At 40.2% G+C, this 16485-nt stretch overlaps 1 protein-coding gene across 2 annotated transcripts in view; it reads right to left on the reverse strand.

The window, feature by feature from the left end:
- The window catches only part of LOC101049378 (pregnancy zone protein-like), a 53421-nt gene extending 37575 nt beyond the window's left edge, over nt 1-15846 (reverse strand). For both annotated transcript variants that reach the window (XM_039471842.2, XM_039471841.2), the window contains exons 1-11: nt 15697-15846; nt 14146-14329; nt 12707-12860; nt 12508-12560; nt 11958-11978; nt 11332-11500; nt 9361-9445; nt 7541-7664; nt 4770-4884; nt 2694-2803; nt 447-608 (exon numbers count right to left, since the gene is read on the reverse strand). In XM_039471842.2, the coding sequence (XP_039327776.2) occupies nt 447-608; nt 2694-2803; nt 4770-4884; nt 7541-7664; nt 9361-9445; nt 11332-11500; nt 11958-11978; nt 12508-12560; nt 12707-12860; nt 14146-14329; nt 15697-15779 (1260 nt within the window). In that variant the 5' untranslated portion in view covers nt 15780-15846. The remainder of the gene's footprint in view (nt 1-446; nt 609-2693; nt 2804-4769; nt 4885-7540; nt 7665-9360; nt 9446-11331; nt 11501-11957; nt 11979-12507; nt 12561-12706; nt 12861-14145; nt 14330-15696) is intronic.
- Between the last annotated feature and the right edge of the window lie 639 nt (nt 15847-16485).

Genomic DNA, 16485 nt, shown 5'->3' on the forward strand with positions numbered 1-16485 from the left:
AAGCTTATGCTATACTGGTTTAGCAGATGTTTTTCATTCACAAACAAGGTCAATTACTTTTCTTAGCACCCTGTAGCTGCAACGTGCATAAGGAGAACATTTGAACATTCAACTCAAAACGAAAATAGTAGTATGCCAAAGAAACCAAGCAAGATCTAACTTGTACTGGAATCATAAAAATATTTAATTTTTCAAGGGAATATCAAGATGATATATTCAATGTCTCTTGAGGCTAAATCATATTGTCAACAGAGTTTACACACAAGTAAAAGATTTCTGACAGATATTTCTCTTTTTTATAATTTAGATCTCCACATGGCTTAATTTACATTTTACTCATTATCACTTTTAAAAAAAAATTCCTGAAGTTCACATGCTTCTCAAATATCTTTAATTCTAACCACAGTCATTTCTGTCTTTGATCCCAGATGCCCCTTTCCACTTACTGAAACTGTAATAGAAGGTGACGTGCAGCTGGTGGTGTCAAGGGATATGTTCAGTAAACCATGCTCATCAGTAGTTGCACTGGAATGGTATCCAGCTTCCTCCACACTAACAAATATAGTTTTGTTGGGGATTGGCTGATGCTTTTCATTGACTAGAAGAACCTAGAAATATAAAGTCATAGCTGGTTAAAGTGTCATAAGGCAATAACGTCTTCCACTCCGTCATGTTTACCTCCAGGTCACTCCCTATTATTTACCAGCAGTCTTAGAATTTGAAAACAAAACTTGTTTTCTGAGCTCTATACTTTCGTTTTTCTTTTTAATACTACTTCTTAAAAATTATTTTGAGCCGGGCGCGGTGGCTCAAGCCTGTAATCCCAGCACTTTGGGAGGCTGAGGCGAGTGGAACATGAGGTCAAGAGATCGAGACCATCCTGGTCAACATGGTGAAACCCCATCTCTACTAAAAAAAATACAAAAAATTAGCTGGGCACGGTGGCACGTGCCTGTCATCCCAGCTACTCGGGAGGCTGAGGCAGGAGAATTGCCTGAACCCAGGAGGCGGAGGTTGTGGTGAGCCGAGATCGCGCCATTGCACTCCAGCCTGGGTAACAAGAGTGAAACTCCATCTCAAAAAAAAAAAAAAAAAAAAAAAAAGAAATCACGTTAAAAATTTTTTTGAAAGAAAAATGGCAGTTTATTTTCTATTATTATTCTAAATTCACAAATCATATACATTTCTGGGGCACAATATGATGTTTTGATACATATATATACAATGTGGAATGATTTAATAGACTAATATATATCACCTCATCATTTTTTCAAATGAGACATTTGTAATTTATTTATTATCTTGAAATATACAACATATTATTACTGACTATAATCATCCTGTTATGTGACAGATCTCAAAATCTTGAATCGTTTTCTTGGATATCTCATGGGCACTCAAATTGAGAAAATCCAAAAGTGGGATCATCACACTATCATCTCAGACTTTCTCCATCTCTCTTTCAGTACATGGTTCATCCATCTGTTAGATAATTGATGCAGGAATACTGAGGAGCTGGGTTTTTTTAATGAGTCATTTTCCTCTTTCACTGTTTATTTCCAACTCATTGTCAAGTCCTATCTCTTTTCCACATCTCCCATCAGTACATGTTAACTCTGTGTACCTCTCTCCAAACCTGTTGCTACCATTCTAGTTAAACCACGATCTTTTTCCCATCTGCTTTCCAGTAGCTTTCTATTTAACCTTCTGCATTTCCTTGCTGCTTCATTCTTGTCTGAACCATTCCTTACAGCCTGAACTAACCTGATCGTGTTACTCTGTTTCTTAAAACCATCAGTCACTTCTCAATCCAAAATTCTTACCATATCTTAAAAGGCCTTAATAACTGTCCGTGCTTGCCTGTGATTATTCAGTCAATTCGGTCACGTTTTTAACCTTAGCGGTCATGACACTGGCTGCTTTTTAGTTCTTTGCTCTTGATAAACTGTTTCACACCTAGAGCCTTTGGCTTTCTCCCTTTTATCTGACACTTCTGGCCATGTCATACTTATCCTTCAAGTAATCAGTTCTTCTCATGATCTTCTCTCTACCTGAAATGGCTATACGAATCTATGTCTGTATATTTAGTAATTTCTTGATAATTTAATATGAAATACTAGGATAAATGAAGAAAATATAAAATCCAAGTATAAAATATCAGCTATACAATTCAAAATATAACCTGAAGCATTTGCTTATGAATTGTTAATTGAAAGATTAGTTACTACGAAAGACAGTTTAAAATACCTAGAAATCTTGCATCTCTTATATGAAAGAAAATTGATAGTTTACTAAATGATTGGCTCCAAAATGTGTCAATGTTGATATCTATTTTAAACTTTAAAATGAAAACTGCTTTAAAAAGTACCAGTAATGAAACATTCAATCATTTAGATGAATGTGTTTGAATTCTTCCTGTAAAAATTATGTTACAAAATCATTGTTTATAAAGAGACAGAGTATGCAGCCGAACTACACAAATGTATAACAGAGGTATGCGAGGAAGTTAATGAAACATGCTTTGTTTTTCTGAATTTTGCAATTACATTTGCTTTTAAAATTATAATTTGTGTACTTTTTTCTATTTGATATATTATTTGTTAAAGTAAATTTTGATTTTGTGATTTAAAACTTATTTTCTTAAAAACCTCATGCCCCAAACTGTAATCATGTTAAAAATATTTTTTTTTTACCTGTCCATACCAGGGGAGTCCACGTCTGTAGTTTGAATTTGCTTTAGTAAATTTCAGTGTGCTTAAGTTATTTGTGATTCTACATGATCCATACCCAGTTAATTCCAGCCCTGAAAAAGAAATGAAGTTGAACCATTCTGTGTATTAAAAACTCTCCTCCTACTTCCTCCCCCGCCTCACGTCATCGTAGCAAAATACCATCCACATTCTCTTTTCTTTACTCTTCCCAGAGTTTCCCACACTTACAAGCTATTTGACTAGCAACTTGACATCAGCCTCACCTGCACATGAAACAGGACTGGTACCCATAATCCCCAATTCCCCTGGTTTTCCACCCATGTTAGTGATTTTCTCATCCCCTCTATGATCTTCCTCCATCTTGGTTTCCTCCTCTCTCACATCCCTGCTCTCCCTCCACAACTTTCTGTACATGGTTGGATGCTTCACAATCACACTGGCCTAAAATGTGGTGGAATTTCTAACACAAACTTTGCATCCAGAAAGACTTGTCGTTTCACTGCATCACCCATCCAAAGGATGGTGGACATCTGGTGCTTTTCCCTTCCATGATGTATACTCTGCCTTTGTTCTCATCAGAAACACAGTGCCATCACACTCTTAAAAGATCCCTCACTTGCCCTCCATATTGAATTCTCATCTCAGACTTCACCACGGATGAACTCTCAGTAGTACTCCACACTAAGTATCACTGAAACTCTTCCTTTCAGTGGTTTCTAACAAAGTATCCTTTTTTTTTTTTTTTTTTGGCCCCAGCTCTATGATTCTTATTTAATTATATTGATTTATTTGTTACTTTCTTTTTTTTTTTTTTTTTTTTTTGAGACGGAGTTTTACTCTTATTACCCAGGCTGGAGTGCAATGGCACGATCTTGGCTCACCGCAACCTCCGCCTCCTGGGTTCAGGCAATTCTCCTGCCTCAGCCTCCCGAGTAGCTGGGATGACAGGCACGCGCCACCAGGCCCAGCTAATTTTTTGTATTTTTTTTAGTAGAGACGGGGTTTCACCATGTGGACCAGGATGGTCTCGATCTCTTGACCTCGTGATCCACCTGCCTCGGCCTCCCAAAGTGCTGGGATTACAGGCTTGAGCCACCGCGCCCGGCGATTTATTTGTTACTTTCTGTCTCTGAAATTCAGTTGTTTCTGTCCTTGGATACCTCTTTGTCCTGTCTCTATCCTACATTTAGCAGTGCTGAATGAGCTCACTCTGAGTATTTGCACTTACTCTTAGGAAGACACAGGCACAGTGAGGATGGGTTTAGATTCACACCTCTGGTCTTCATTTAACTCTGGCCCTCTTTTAAAATTATCAGCTAAAATTATTGCATTTTGATATTCCAAATTACGGTTAATTATCCTTAACACGTCTCATCCCAATAGTTCTTTTTCTTCAACTCAGTATCCTGGTTAATGGCATTTCCATTTCCCAGGCCCCGAATTTAGAATCTTTGGGGTCACCTTTGTTGACCTTCTGACGTACCACATTGTAGCACATTTTTCCATCTAGCCTATCCTCTTCAGATCTGCTAGACTTACTTTTTAAGAACATCAATTTATTCAGATTGTTCTTCTCAAATATATTGAAAGATATCCAAGCTTTTCAGAATAAATTTAAACTCTTTAGTGTATGATTTGCTTTCTTCACATCTTAGCACCAGCCTACATTTTCAGATTCTTCTGCGATCAAACACAGTTTTTGATGCTTATCACATTTTCCCCCTCCATCATTAATCTTTCAAAACATTACCTACCTATATACATCGGTTGAAATGCTATTTTATCTATAAGGTTTTCTTTGGACTCTAGAAGGTATGCTAGAATTAATTACCACTTTTCATATTCACTTGGCCCTCAATTTTGCATTTCTTGCAGAAATTTTATTGTGGCTATGTGTGCATGCACACACATCCTTAATTTCTGTGTTTAGATGCATAATTCCTTGAGGGCAGGCACCATGTTATTTTCATAACCTCCAGAAACTATAAAGTGCTTTACATGAAATGAAAGTTTGATAAATGGGTATCACATTAATAAACATTTAAAAATAATACAAACCAGTTCCCTCCTCTTTGACCTTGGCTTCCACTTCTATTTTCATGTCATACCCTTTTTGTTTCAGCTGAAATATTTCAGTTTTTAAGAGTTGCGTGAAACATCCTTCACTGTTTGCCTGAAGAGAAAGGAAGAGAATTCTTGGGTCTTCCAATTTGCTACTTAAAAAGTTAGCTGTCAAATTTATGAGAATTTTTCATTGGTCATAAAATTAAATGTAAGAAATGTTCTGACCATCCTTTCGGTGCTTATCTTTCCCCAGCCCAAGAATGACATAACGCTTCTTCATTCATCATTGATTTACTCATTATCAACCTTTGGCTTCTCCCCTCTCTTCTGAAAACTGACCCCATTTCTGCCATATTAAACTTTCTAGAGTTTCCAAATGTGCCGTGATATTCCATAATTCTACCTTCTTGCATATGCTGTCCCTCAAATGATAAGTTTCTTTCTCCCATTCTTACTTTAGCCAGCAGTTAGGCTCCTCAAAACTTAACTTAGACATAACATTCTGAGAAGGCGTTCATAACCACCATTACCTAAATATTGACTAAGGATTCCCATGTTTCGTTTTTTTGTTGTTTGAGACAGAGGCTGACTCCGTCACTCAGGCTAGAGTGCAGCGGACATGATCACGGTTCATTGCAGCCTCAACCTCCTGGGCTCAAGTGATCCTCCTACCTCAGCCTCGCGAGTAGCTGGGACAACAGGAATGTGCCACCACAGCTGGCTGATTTTTTATTTTTTACAGAGGCAGGGGGGTCTCACTATATTACACAGGTTGGTCTCAAACTCCTGGGCTCAAGCAGTCTTCCCACCTCAGCCTCTGAAAGTGCTGGGATTACAGGTGTAGGCCACTGCACCCCACAAGAATCGTTATGTTCTTAACTGTATATTCTCAGTATCTAGGACATTAACAGGAAGATATACGGTTATTAAATAGATGAATCCTTGCCATAAACAAGCTTTCAACCTAAACGTTGGGGTACATGTTTTAATAAAGATTTGTTTTCATAGGAAATTCTTTATTGCATAATAAAATATAATCATATTTAATTTATTTTTATATAGTTAGATGTCATGACTCACTTGAAGATAAAAGTCAATCCTAGTCTCCCTGATACATAACAGATTTGGGCAGCTAGATTCCTCCCATGGATCTTGCTTATCAGTGTCTGTCTCGGTGTTCATTATTATATTGGTTACTCTGGCCTCTCATTCATTTGCTCTCTGCAGCTTTGATAATGTTCTTTTCCATATCCTTGAGGTAAGAAGTGGGACTCAGCTTTGGAAGTGGGTCTCACACACTGGACCAAATTGAGAACTCACTAAAACAGGGATGCAGGAGAGGCTGCTTTCCATAAGACATGCCCATCAGTGTGCCAGGTCAGTTTACCATTACCATGGCAACACACGGAGGTAATGCCCTTTTCCATGGCAACGGCCTGACAACCCAGAAGTTACCACCTTTTTCCCAGAAATTTCTGCCTAATCTGCCTCTTAATTTCCATGTAACTAAAAGTGGGTATAAATGTGACTGCAGTACTCCCTTTGAGCTGCTACTGTGGGCACACTGCTGATGCAGTGGCCCTGGTGTGCAAGAGGCAGTGCCTCTGCTGCTGCTGTGCACTGCTGCCTCAATAAAAGTTTTTGTCTCTAACACCTCTGGCTTGCCCTTGAATTCTTTCCTGGGTGAAGAAAAGAGCCCTCTTGGGCTAAAACCCCCATTTGGGGGCTTGCCTGCCCTGGGTCACCCTTCCAGCGTCTGTGCATACTGCCACACCCTGGACTTTTACACACTCTGCCTCTGAAATCAGTAATTTTTGCCCCTTAAAAAAAATACACATTCTACTTTCAGCTGTTTCCCTTACTTATTCTTATTTCCCTTCTTCCTTATGTGCATTGGGCCTCCGATCTACTGTCCATCCAGGTCTCCCTCTCTTCAGCCTTAAGCTACGCTGGTTTAACGTTCATTCCTCCAGTGCGGTTCACGTTCCACAGCATTGCCGTTTGATTCTCCTGCTAGCCAAATTCTTACCACCTGCTGTAAGGCCGGGAGTTCGGACACGCCCATCTGCCTCCACGCTTGAAAATTAGAATATGTCAATCATTTAGCTCCGCCTTGGAAATCCCCTCTGCACTCGGCACCTAACCTCCATGGTCATCCCCTCTGCACTCAGCACTTAGCCTGCTCACAGGAAGTTCCACCTCCCTACCAATAGCAGCTCCCGCTGTCCACATCCTGCCTCCCCAAATCTAATCAAACGCCTTCACTCCCTATAAAAGCCCAGTCCCGCGAGGAAACCGCGTGACTTTCCCGGCCCCTCTTCCCAGGACCGTAGACTCTCTCCAGGGAGCTGAATGAATCCGAGTTGGCGTCTGATTTTCTTGTGCTGGCCTCAGTCTCCTCGTTTTTTACTGGGCTCCTGTCTTCAAAGAATAAACTTTACACCTGCCACAGATATTTTTCTGTTATCTGTTTGATAAAAGCCAACTTTGGACCCTTCCATATTCGTCTATGCCCTTATGTCTGGCATTTTGACTGCTGTTGGAAGGAAATCACCAAACTGACCAAATAAATACCACTCTGCACCCCTGAGCCTAGCCCTCAAGGAAGCCCCTAACACTTCCAGGCAATCTTGGGGTTTTCCCCCTACTCCTCCGTTTTGCCTGATGGGTATTTCAACTTCTCTGTTGTATTGTAGGCACTCTTGTAATCCATGAGAAGAGAAAACCTTGATATCAGTGTCCCGAGGAGAGCAATTTCTGCATACCTGTTGACTGAATTCTTCGCAGATATCACATGAATAGTTATTGTTGCAGGTGGCTCGGAATGATGAATATTTTCTGCATACACTAAGTGTCACCAGACCAGGGACAGGCTCTCCGTATGTGTACCTACAAAAATAAGGTGGTCACGCAAAAAGCTGTTTAATACAAATAATACAGGTGTTTCTTCACATGATTTGATGCATTCATACACCCACCTTAAGCAATGGTATTGCCTCCGATATTATTTGCATTTTATAAACACTTATTCTGAGAGACTGTGTCTTAATTGTCTGTAACTCTAAGAAAAAGTACTGAAGTATCTTTCAGAAACAGCTCCAGATGGAAAATTACCAATTTACTTTTTCTCCGATCTTTCTTCCCTCTCAGTAGCAGTTTTACTATAAGATGGTCCTATTTCCCGCTCTCTCTGCTGTCAGACTATCCCGATCCTGATTCCAGCTTTGACGACACCTCCTATATTGTTTTAGGGCAACATATTAAGAATATGTAGAGAGCGTGTTTCTGAGTTCTCCTTGATTTATAAGTACTTTAAGAGGGTAAATGAGAAGGTAGATGGAAAAGCAGTAGCTATAAAACAAAAATGTTACATCATAATGAATCAGTTTAATTCTGCCTAATATGATCGAAGGATAACACAAAGCCATAACTAACTTGTTGTTTCTCAGAGACTGTTTTGTGGACCACCAGCATTGAAATGATCTGGGATACGTGCTGACATGCAGATTTCTGAGACTTTCGTCAGATGTATAACTGGAATCTTTGGACGTGGGGCCATGAAATCTGCATTTTAAGTAAGCGCACACCTGCACCCATAGATTCTGATGAATACTGACGTTTGAAACTATTGCCTTAGCCCAAATGGCGGGACAGATAAGGTTTAGGGCCAGTTCCCAAAGCTTCCCCTTTGTATAGTTTTTTTTCCCCTGAATTCCAGTAAGTGTTGATAAAGTCATAAATCATCTACTAAATTTCAGTTACTTTTGGAATCTTTAAATCTGGATCAAAAGGCTTTCTGTCTGATGAAAAAATTTAAAGCACTGAGTGTAGTGAGAAGGATGAAAACGTGTTGTTCATACTACTCCCAAAAGCAAGAGAGGACGTTGCTGTCTTGTGTGTGGAGGATGCTATGGTGCACTAAAAGGCAGTAAAGGGCACTCGAAGGAAGAAATAACTACAATATGTATTTTTAACTCTATCACATGCATCTAGGACTTGAGCCTAGCTTCCTCCCAATGATTTTCCATCTTTTCTCATAGTTTAAGAAATTAGAAGCAATAAAGAAAAGGGAGATAATAGGACAGACACAGAATGCATGAGCATGTGATCCCTGGTTGGACGGACTCGATTCAGTTTAGCACTGAGTCTAGGATACGTACATGCTTCATAAAGCTAGATTGCTGTTTAAATTGCAGAAGCAATATAGAATAGTGATGAAGAGTTTGGGGTCTGGTTCCAGAACATTGGATTTAAATTCCAGTCTGCCATTTACTACCTGCAGTAATGTAAATTTCTTACTCTTTAAATGTTATCGTTTCCCTGTTGTAAAATGAGGATAGCAATCCTCCGCATCTCACAGGATTACCTTCAGAATACAAGGCACTTAGAACACTGTCTGGCACATTTTAAATGTCCAGTGAATGATTTTATGATTAGCAGGCATGTCATCTGCAACCGGCCCTGCTCCCTACTGTGAGCTTAGGCCAGCTACGAAATACTTCCAAGTTGAGTAACTGTTACGGACAATACCTCCCCTCAAATAGAGTATGGGAATAGAAATGAGATGAAAAAAAGCGCAACTCACAAGGCACAGGAGGTTACCACGAATTCTTCATCTAGAAGACCAATAACCTTGGGCATTTTTACTTGGACCTCAAATTTAGGCAAAACTGTTTTCATAAAAGAGAAAAACAGCGGTAAGAGTGGGCAGGAGATCTTGCGAGTGTTGGTAATAGATGCAACGACAGAACCTTTACCATGTGATCACATGAAGTGACTTCAGCTACAATAGGGAGCCCAGGGACGATACTGAGACGGAGATGACACCCATTACCATGAGCAATCTGTACTACGTTCACGTGGTTAAGTTGATAATACGTTACCCTCTTTCTCTGAATTTGTGCAAGATTTCCCAAAGAGAGGAAAAGCAGCACCATTAGTTCCCGACGATCATCACAGCTAGACGTGGCAAAGAGGGACCAACGGGCTTCAATATATTCTGATTATTTCCCTCCCTGTGCCCAGCTCTTCTTCCCAAATGCTGGCCCTGCTGACTAACGGAGGTCGCAGGCCCGCCGTGTGACACTGGGCTGTGAGCCCACTGAAGTGCTAGCTATGCAGCGCGCAGAGGCAGCCGCCTGGCAAGACTCATCCGTCAGCGCCTCCGCGGGGCTGGTGCACTTGGGCGGCCGAGAGCACCTGTCCTCCCAGACCTTTGCAAGCTCACATTTATATACCCGCAATCACGCTTCAGAACTGGCTAGGAATTTCCTCTCATCTGTCAAATCCTCCTGATGGCCTCTGACTTTTCTAGCTTCTCTCACGGTTTTGTAAGGTGTTATTCCTAGAATATGTTCCTATTCTGGGATTCTGGTGAGTTTTGAGGACCATGTTTTGTGGTAGGACTTCTCAGCCATGGCATGAAACGTTTAATTTACGTTACAAAATCCACATAACTGATGACTAATAAAATGGCTTCAATGTCTGACTTAGTAATCGACTATGGTCGAGTATTAACTAAATCAACTGTATTAAAGTTTAGCTCATTATTATACTTACTTGAACGGTAGTTTAGTTGATCACAAAATTCTATGATTTAGGAATCACAGTTGATAGAGTAGCATAGGTGTAGGTTATAGACAACCATAAAATAATCCCAGGAAATACTTTCAGTTATAAAATACAAAAAACAGGTCAGGCACGATGACTCACGCCTGTAATCCCAGCACTTTGGGAGGCTGAAGCAGGCAGATCACAAGGTCCATAGATGGAGACGATCCTGGCTAACACGGTGAAACCCCATCTCTACTAAAAACACAAAAAATTAGCCAGGCATAGTGGCACAAACCTGCAATCCCAAGCTACTCGGGAGGCTGAAGCAGGAGAATCACTTGAACCCCAGAGGCAGAGGTTGCAGTGGGCTGAGATAGTGCCATTGCACTCCAGCATGGGCAATGAGCAGGAGTCCATTTCAAAACAAAAAAAAAAAAAGAAAAAGAAAACCACCAAAAAACAGGTACATAGTGTATGTAAGTGACACAATGTACTGGTTAACAACTTATGTTTGAGAGGGACAGCAGGGGGTGGGGAGTTGGGGAGAGATAGCATGGAGAGAAATGCCAGATATAGGTGATGGGGAGGAAGGCAGCAAATCACACTGCCACGTGTGTACTTAGACAACAATCTTGCATGTTCTTCACATGTACCCCCAAACCTCAAATGCAATTAACCCCCCCCCCCAAAAAAAAGACCAAAGGGATCTATTCAAATCTTTTTTGCCTCTTAGTGATTCTGGATTTTTGTAAGTTACTAACTTTCTCAGTACTGATATGCTCATTTGCAAAATGGCATAATAGTAGTATCTGCCCCAGAGGGGCACTGTGAGAATTAAATGAGGTAGTACATAAAAAGCACTTAGCAAATAGACAGGTACATTTCAAAGCTTGCTAATTTTCAACTGTCATAAGCTAGACCTTTGATTCTCACATATATGTAAAAATTATCTAACATTAAATACTCTGACGTTATAAATGTCCTACACATGTAGCATTCTTACCATATTCATTCACCTCAAATGAGTGCTTTATTTTCTTCCCTGACTTTTTCTGCAGTATGATGTTGTAGGAACCCAGAAACGGCTCCACTGATAGCGGGAAAGAGAGTTGGCTGAGTCCCGTTTCCAATCTGAGACTTTGCCAATGGAAAATTCGGTCACCCTTGGGGTCCTATAGAGGAAAATAGTATGAGTTCATAGAAACAATTGAAATGTGTACCTTTGAGCAGAATGGCAGCTTTAGAGGTAAGAATGGTGTAGGGAGCTGTATCACAGGTAGTTGGTAAACTGGCCCAAAGGTATTAGCAAAGGTTTATAGGAATTCCAGCCAGAGGTAAGGTGAATAAGTTTACTAGCTATGAGACATTACAGATAACATTCCATACTCATGCCTCTTTTTGGTATTATGTATATTTAGGTTGGTCAGAAATAATGGACGAGTCACTAAATTGCATCATCTCAAGAAATGTTCCTCCATTTATACCTTATCCACTCAGAATTTAAGGTGGATAGGGAAAACAGCATTTGTTTAGCTTTGGGGAAATGGGGAGGGGGGAAGGGAGAGAGGCAGTTTGATGTAACTGGTAGTGAATCCTCATTCCAGCTGTAATGTACAATATAACACTTACCTCAACATAAACCACTGGGAACTGAAAAGAAAAGAAGCTAGTATGAGCACGTGGTAGGATACAGAAGGACAAAACCATGACACCAGCACTGACAGAGGGTATGGACAGAGAAAGTGAGTTTCTGTTTCCAAACGAGGAAACACCCTGTTTACTTCACAGCACTTTATATGTTTAGCTTGGGACATACATATCTCAAGAAGTCATGACTTTCCTATTGTTAAATAACGTACAATTGAGGAAACCTATTGAGATAAAAAGGTCTGAATAAGAAGTTTATTATTATTTCACGATGATCTTTGTGTAAGAGGGGAAGCAAATTCACAAATAACTGGAATCTTTAAGAGGACAATCTCAATTGCATGCTGAATTCATTTTAAGAATGCAGTGTATGGAGGACCTTGATTCTGACCTCTTTTATTCTTCTAGCAGAGGTACCCTTATGAGATCTTTCTGTAGTGGGTTTAAAGTACCTCTTTTATTGGTCTCAAGTTTCCCAAAAGAGTAGGTCTTACATTTTCCCTCAACCTTCACCTACTGTTATGAGACTCACCATTTCATCAACAGGGTGGAAATTGACGTCCACAGAGACAATACGGAATTGCACTGAAACAGAGATATTTTCCTGTGAAATACCCCAGCGGAGCCTGAGGGAGTAACAGCATCCCTGAATTCCCCGGACTGCAGAATAAAGTCATGAAGAAGCTCCTCCCCTCTCCCAAAGGTCCGCTTGCTCATTTGATTCCCCATACCTGTTTGTCCTGGTTTGTATATGTGTTTGTCTGTCTGGACAAAGACTAGGTTCTCTGGCGTGGTTACGTATACTGGTTTCCTCTTTTTGAAATGCAGATTTGGCCCCTTTACCTCCACAGCAATGTCCGCCCAGGAAAATGATAGTTTTGGAATCTGTAAAACAGAAATCAGCTGAAGAATTTGCCCAGACTCACTTCCAAATTTCTCAGCCATTAGAAGTTTCTGTCTTCCTGGTTAATCCCTGAGCATTAGTAAGGAACAAAGTCAAGGATTATGCTGCTTGTTTTAAAAGTAGATTAGGCCGGGCGCAGTGGCTCACGCCTGTAATCCCAGCACTTTGGGAGGCCGAGGCGGGTGGATCACAAGGTCGAGAGATCGAGACCATCCCGGTCAACATGGTGAAACCCCGTCTCTACTAAAAATACAAAAAACTAGCTGGGCATGGTGGCGCGTGCCTGTAATCCCAGCTACTCAGGAGGCTGAGGCAGGAGAATTGCCTGAACCCAGGAGGCGGAGGTTGCGGTGAGCCGAGATCGAGCCATTGCACTCCAGTCTGGGTAACAAGAGCGAAACTCTGTCTCAAAAAAAAAAAAAAAAAAAAAAAAAAAAGTAGATTATTATGATGTTGTAACATGACAGTAAAAAAATTGAAGGAGAATATATTGCAATAAAATGAGCTAGTTCTTCAATCCAGTTATGACTGAAATGGGATGCTTGCACTTTCATAGCAAAATGGTGATATTAAAATAATTATTAAATTTTATTTTTCAAAGGGCAAAAGCATTATATATTATCTGGTTAGGCATGGTGGCTCATGCTTTCAGCCTCAGCACTTCGGGAGGCCAAGGTGGGCAGATTGCTTGAGCCCAGGAGTTCAAGACCAGCCTGGGAATCATAGTGAGACTCCCACCTCTACAAAAAAAAAAAAAAAAAAAAAAAAAAAAAAGAAAAGAAAAGAAAAAAGAAATCATCCAGGCATGATAGTGCATGTCTATAGTCCCAGCTACTCAGGAGGCTGAGGTGGGAGGATCACCCGGGCCTGGGAGGTCAAGGCTGCAGTGAGCCATCATTGGCACCTCTGCACTCCACCCTGGGTGCCAGAAAGAGACCCTGTCTCAAAAACAACTTCGATAAGTCGGTCATTTGACTTTATAAATCTCAGTGTTTCTGTCTGTAATGGCACGAATATTATTTGTCTCAGAAGTTTAAGATCAGTTTAAATCACTTCCGTAACTACTGTTACATTTTATGCATGCACTCTGTAAATATGATGTGAGCATATTCAGTAGAACTTCCATTCCTAAAATCTAATTGGAGATTCACTCTGTATTCCTCATTTTTCTTTCATTACGCAATTTTAGTTTCAAAGGATCACAACGACATCGGCTAATATGCTCTTTCTCTACCCATCTCCCTTATTTCAAGAAGCAGTACTGACCGTGAAGGGACGGCAGTAGACAGAGTTTCTCCTGGTCACCCGCTCTGTGAGGAGGAGGCTGCTCTGCATGTCATAGATCAGAGTTGCTGTCAGTGTCACTGTCTCATTCAGGTGATGAAGGATGACACAGGCCTGTTCAGGAACTCCACTGTAGAGGTGGGATGGGACCAGCAGTAGGTACTGCCTGTGGAGGAGAGAGGTCCAGATTAACTATGAAGGGGTCAAAAAGACATCATTATTATGACTATATTCTACATAATCTTTGCTTTTGTCACCAGTCACGGAACAGAGACGTGTTTCAGCAGAAGTGTATTCTCCAAAGGCCAACCGAAAAGATCTGAGGAACTGAGAAAACCCCAGATTAAACCCCCAGATATGCTTATCTTCTGTTGTGGAAATATTCACCGACATAATATTAGAAATCGTGTCGATAGCCATGGGTAAGTAATCCATGAGTCATTATATGTTTTGAATACAAATTTCAAAATTTTAAGATATGAATTAATCAACAAATCATCATTGGAAGCAGTAAGAACCTCTCTGTATGTGGTCTGGGGTTTGGCATGGATGATACTACAAATCTCTTTGTTCCAGGAGACTACAAAAAATATACATTTAATACATTGGGAGAAGCTGAATTGTTTATCACTACAACTTTGGGAGTAGGCATATCTTTTCTTTCTGTAGCTCTTTGGTGATGGAGACAAGGCATGCTGGGCTAGGCTAATCACCAGATATGTTGCCATATACACCTGGAAGAAAATATCATCCTCCTGTCACCGATTGCCTCTCACAGTCACCCAAAACAGACTACACCCTGGGATGCTGTATGTGTGCACACTCTGCTCTCTCTTCTTGAGTGTCCCTGTCTACTTGGAAAACTTCTATGTGCTTCATTAGACTTATCTCAAAAGTGACTTTCTCTGCGCAGAATTTGGTGAAGCCCTGTCTCTTACATCAGGCCTCATGAAGAGTGAGGTTTCTTTGGGAGTAGTCGGTCAGAATCCTGCAATGCCTGCTTCTGTTTTTGTTCTATAGTTCACTCTCTGTGCACCATCTCTCTACTTTTCCATACTGTGAGGTGCTGAGAGCAGCTTCTGACTTTTGTTAAGCTGGAGATTCCCAAGACCTAATGCCAGCCCCTAACAGCATGCCAAGAATTGAGTGAACTGCCACACAAATCCCAGCTCGTCTGTAGATCACGCATTCATCTTGGCAATCCTTGACTTGAGGAACACATAGTTACTGAGTCATTTCACAACTGTTAACAACACGAAATCCATTTTATGATTCAATAAACAATGTATCCCTTTTTGGGTAGGAATTCTGTTTTCTTTTTTGGTAAATGTTTCATAGATGTTGCTGACCTACATCTGCGAGTTTCCTGAAATTGGTGGATGTCTCTTTCCACATGAGCAATAATGCCTTACTGATTCTTCCTAGCCCTTTTGATAGCAGAAAATTGTGTAGGGAATTAGGAAATACAAATCAAAGAGATAATACAGTGGGAAAAAAAGAAGGACAATATAATCTTCTGGAAATAGTGCTTACGGCTCTGCAGCAGCTGAAGCATCCCTGGGAAGGAGCAGCAAGAGCAGGATCAATACCGGCTGGGGCAGCTGATTTCCTGTCATGGTGCCGAAAGGAAGAGGGCAGATGGGAGTCTGAGCCCTCAATTCTTTGAACCATGTTCTTATTCCAACTGGTTTTTATTTTACCGAATGGGCAGTGAAAGTAAACTGCCAATCACTTATTTTTGTAACATATTAACTACTTCCAGTATAAAGAAAATCAATTCCAGATAACTTTTATGACCATATCTATTATTTTATTTACTTTCCCAAATTTTCTAAATTCCTAAAAAATAGTGGTTTGAGGCTACCACTAGCTCAGGTCATTAATCAGATTTTAAAATATTTTCATAGTTTGAATTTCTGGAATGGAAGAATAAATCTCAAGAATTATCCAAACTTTATCATCCTAATGTTTAATTAAAAATTTTAGATGCTACATTTGAAATATTTGACATAACAGGGCAACAAACAATAATTTCTCAACACTGTCAGCTAAGGCCTCTATACTCTTGTGATCTTCAAACATTTTCCTTGCATTCCTTAAAAGAATTTTATTAAACATGTAATATCTTACATACACTCGACATCAAAAAATTTTAACCATTAGCAAGATGACAAAAAAGTGTAGTACAATACTGACATTTAAAAAATAAAAGTGTAATATCACTTTTAAAATGTATCCAATGAAATGTAAATATTGCAGTGATTTTTTTTTCTTTTTGCCTGCTACTGTTCCTGTAAAACACACTGTGAATACTTTTTTCAC

Source organism: Saimiri boliviensis, chromosome 7 (assembly GCF_048565385.1).
Source record: "Saimiri boliviensis isolate mSaiBol1 chromosome 7, mSaiBol1.pri, whole genome shotgun sequence".
Taxonomy (NCBI): Eukaryota; Metazoa; Chordata; class Mammalia; order Primates; family Cebidae; genus Saimiri; species Saimiri boliviensis.